The 2,631-nt window shown below is 61.0% G+C and overlaps 1 protein-coding gene across 1 annotated transcript in view; it reads right to left on the bottom strand.

Moving 5' to 3' along the window:
• The window catches only part of OTOA (otoancorin), a 50,105-nt gene that overhangs the window by 31,120 nt on the left and 16,354 nt on the right, over positions 1–2,631 (bottom strand). The window contains exons 11-12 of the mRNA XM_011374443.2: positions 2,501–2,631; positions 458–581 (exon numbers count right to left, since the gene is read on the bottom strand). The exon at positions 2,501–2,631 is cut by the window's right edge and continues 3 nt beyond it. Of these exons, the coding sequence (XP_011372745.1) occupies positions 458–581; positions 2,501–2,631 (255 nt within the window). The remainder of the gene's footprint in view (positions 1–457; positions 582–2,500) is intronic.

The following is a 2,631-nucleotide window of genomic DNA, read 5'->3' on the forward strand; positions in this document are numbered from 1 at the left end:
AGGAGTGCGCAGAACTGAGACTCGGGGCGCTTTCGAAACATTCGCACCCCAGGCCAGGCCGTCGACAGGGGGACCCCTGGGTTGGCACCTGGGGGTGCCGCTGACCACGGACAGAGCCCGGTTTGAGAACCGCGGCTCGATCTCCTCGCCGTTCCCAGGTCCCCACACCCGCCTCCTGGCCCCGGGGTTTGCTAGGAATGCGGTCTCGGAGGCGGGAGCAGCGGGGCTGGGGGTCGGGTTCCCGGGACCCACCCACTGGGCATCTGCACTCTCGCTCCCCAGGCCTGAGGCGGCCGCCAGGTGCTCCACCCACGCTCTTCCCTACTCCCCGCTGAGCTGCTCCCCCTCCCCCCTTTTACACTCATCCTGGGGCTCCAGACACCACCTGCTATGGCCGGACCGAGGTGTCCCCCCACTTCTCCGGCTGGTGAAGCGGAGGCCGCGCACCCGCCCACACCTTCCGGACCGCCGCCTGGAAGCCCCACAGACGGCTGCACTTGATCATCTGGTGAAGGAGGACTCGGGCCGTGGCGGCGTCCAGCAGCTCCAGGTCATCGTAGAAACAAACCAGCAGCCCCAGCCTGTGCGGGAAGGTAAGGGACCCTGGCAGAGCTGGGGGACACAGCGCCGCCCCCTCGGAACCGACGGAGTCGGGGGTCAGAGCAGCTGCTGGGCGCCAGGTGCTGCGCTGAGCCCTTCGCCACCGCCCTGCCGGGCAGGTGACCTGTCAGCCCCATTTCGCAGCAGGGCACAGTGAGACTCAGGGGCATCAAGTGACACACCCAAGACAAGCAGTGGAGCTGGGGCTACCATCTAGAGCCGACTATGTCACCTCGCCTCCAGCAAGGGGCCGGAGGAAAGCATGGTGCTGAGCTAACCACAGAAAACTCCCGGTTTCCACGGGAGGGAAGAGGGCTGTCGCCCCGAGGGGTCCCCAGGGACGGAGACTGAATTCCTGGATGCTTTACAACCTACCTCCCCAGATGGCTGGATGACTTCGAAAGGAAAAAGTAAAAAAGATAGGGCATGAGGGTGGAGGTGGGATTTGAACCCAGACCTGGCTGGGAAAGCCACACCTGGCGGTTGAGGGCGCAGCTTCCGGCCGCCCGGGGTTCGAGGCCCGGCTCTGTGAGATGTCTGACCTCAGTGACACCTTCTCTGCGAGGCCGCTGCACACAGGTGTGCAGTGCACACTCTGGACTACGGGACAGGGTGGCCCAGCCACCCTGGGCCTTCAGTAGAGGGGAGACTTGCTTCGTTCATCAGGGTACATCGTAATGAACACGCGAAGGTGGACTGAGAGTTATAGGAGACGAAGCACATCCGACTATTTACTCTTCCCGGGGGACACTCTCGCGTCGGTGTCGGATCTACCCGACTGGGCTCGGCAGAACCACGCTAGGCCGAACCACGTCGCCGCCAGCCAAGCTTCACCTGGCTCCGCCCTCTCGGAAACACCGCGATGCGCGGGGACCTGTGCTCAGGAGAGGAAGGGTCTGAAGACGTGTGTGACAAGTCGAGAAGGCTCAGGGGAAGTGAAGGCTGAATATTAAGGACAGCGTCAAGAATAACTCCCATTTCCGGAGCAGTCACTATGGGTCGGGTGTGCCGTATCCTCACAGGGACCCTGATGGGGCAGGGGATTATCACCCCCCATTTTGCAGATGAGGACTTGGAGACATGGAGAGGTGCGGTCCGTAACCAAGTCCCATGACTTGTAAGTGACAGAGCCAGGATCGTACCCTGGAAGTCTGGCTCCAGGTCCCAGGTTCTTAACCGCCAAGCTATTTTTTTGCGTAACCATGGAAATATGGGGCCGTGCCAATGGGTGAAAATTAGGAGGGGTGGGGGCAGGTTCTATGTGCGGCAGAATGTAACAGTTCTACGTAAAAACCTTCTCTGCAAGTGACTTTGATAAAAAAATTAAGAGAATTTGGTGATGTCAGAAGAAGCAGTGACATCAAGACCCCAGGAGACAGAGACGAGTGCTCCCCACGCCTCCCCACGGCTCCCCAGGGCACACTCCTTCCCCTGACATTCAGACCCCTCCTGGGGTCACCAAGTGCACAGTCGCTGGCCCTCGCCTGGGGGAAATAGTTCCCAGAGGGTCATATCGCAATCACTAAATTCTAGCCTGATCTCATCCGGGGGGGCCAGATAAGCCACCTGAGAATCTAGACAACAAGGGATCCGCAAATTCGGGGAGCCACGAGCCATTCCAGTACTCGGCCCAACAAAATGGGAATTCGTCGCTTCCCCTGGAATGGACGAGTATGGAGCCCCATCCCCATGCTCAGAGCTGCAATCCTGGCACACAGGGGACCCCGGGAATGCATGTGTTCCCTCCCCCCACTTCGGAACCTCTTACAAGAGGAAACACTTCCTCTCTCAGGCACAGAGACAGGGGACCCACCGCCTCCCTTCCCGCTGCCTGCTGCTCAGAGGAAGCCACCGCGGGGGGTGCCCTAGGGTGCCACTGCCGGGGCCGAGCCCCACTTGCCTGTGCACGGTTGAGGTGTTCCTCAGGTCAAAGTCGGAGGCCCCGATTCTCTCCAGAAACGCCCGGGCCAGCTCCGGGGTCAGGTCATACACCGTGTCCAGCTGCTTCGTGGCGTTGTCGTAGCTGATGAA

Source organism: Pteropus vampyrus, unplaced genomic scaffold (genome assembly GCF_000151845.1).
Source record: "Pteropus vampyrus isolate Shadow unplaced genomic scaffold, Pvam_2.0 Scaffold247, whole genome shotgun sequence".
Classification (NCBI taxonomy): domain Eukaryota; kingdom Metazoa; phylum Chordata; class Mammalia; order Chiroptera; family Pteropodidae; genus Pteropus; species Pteropus vampyrus.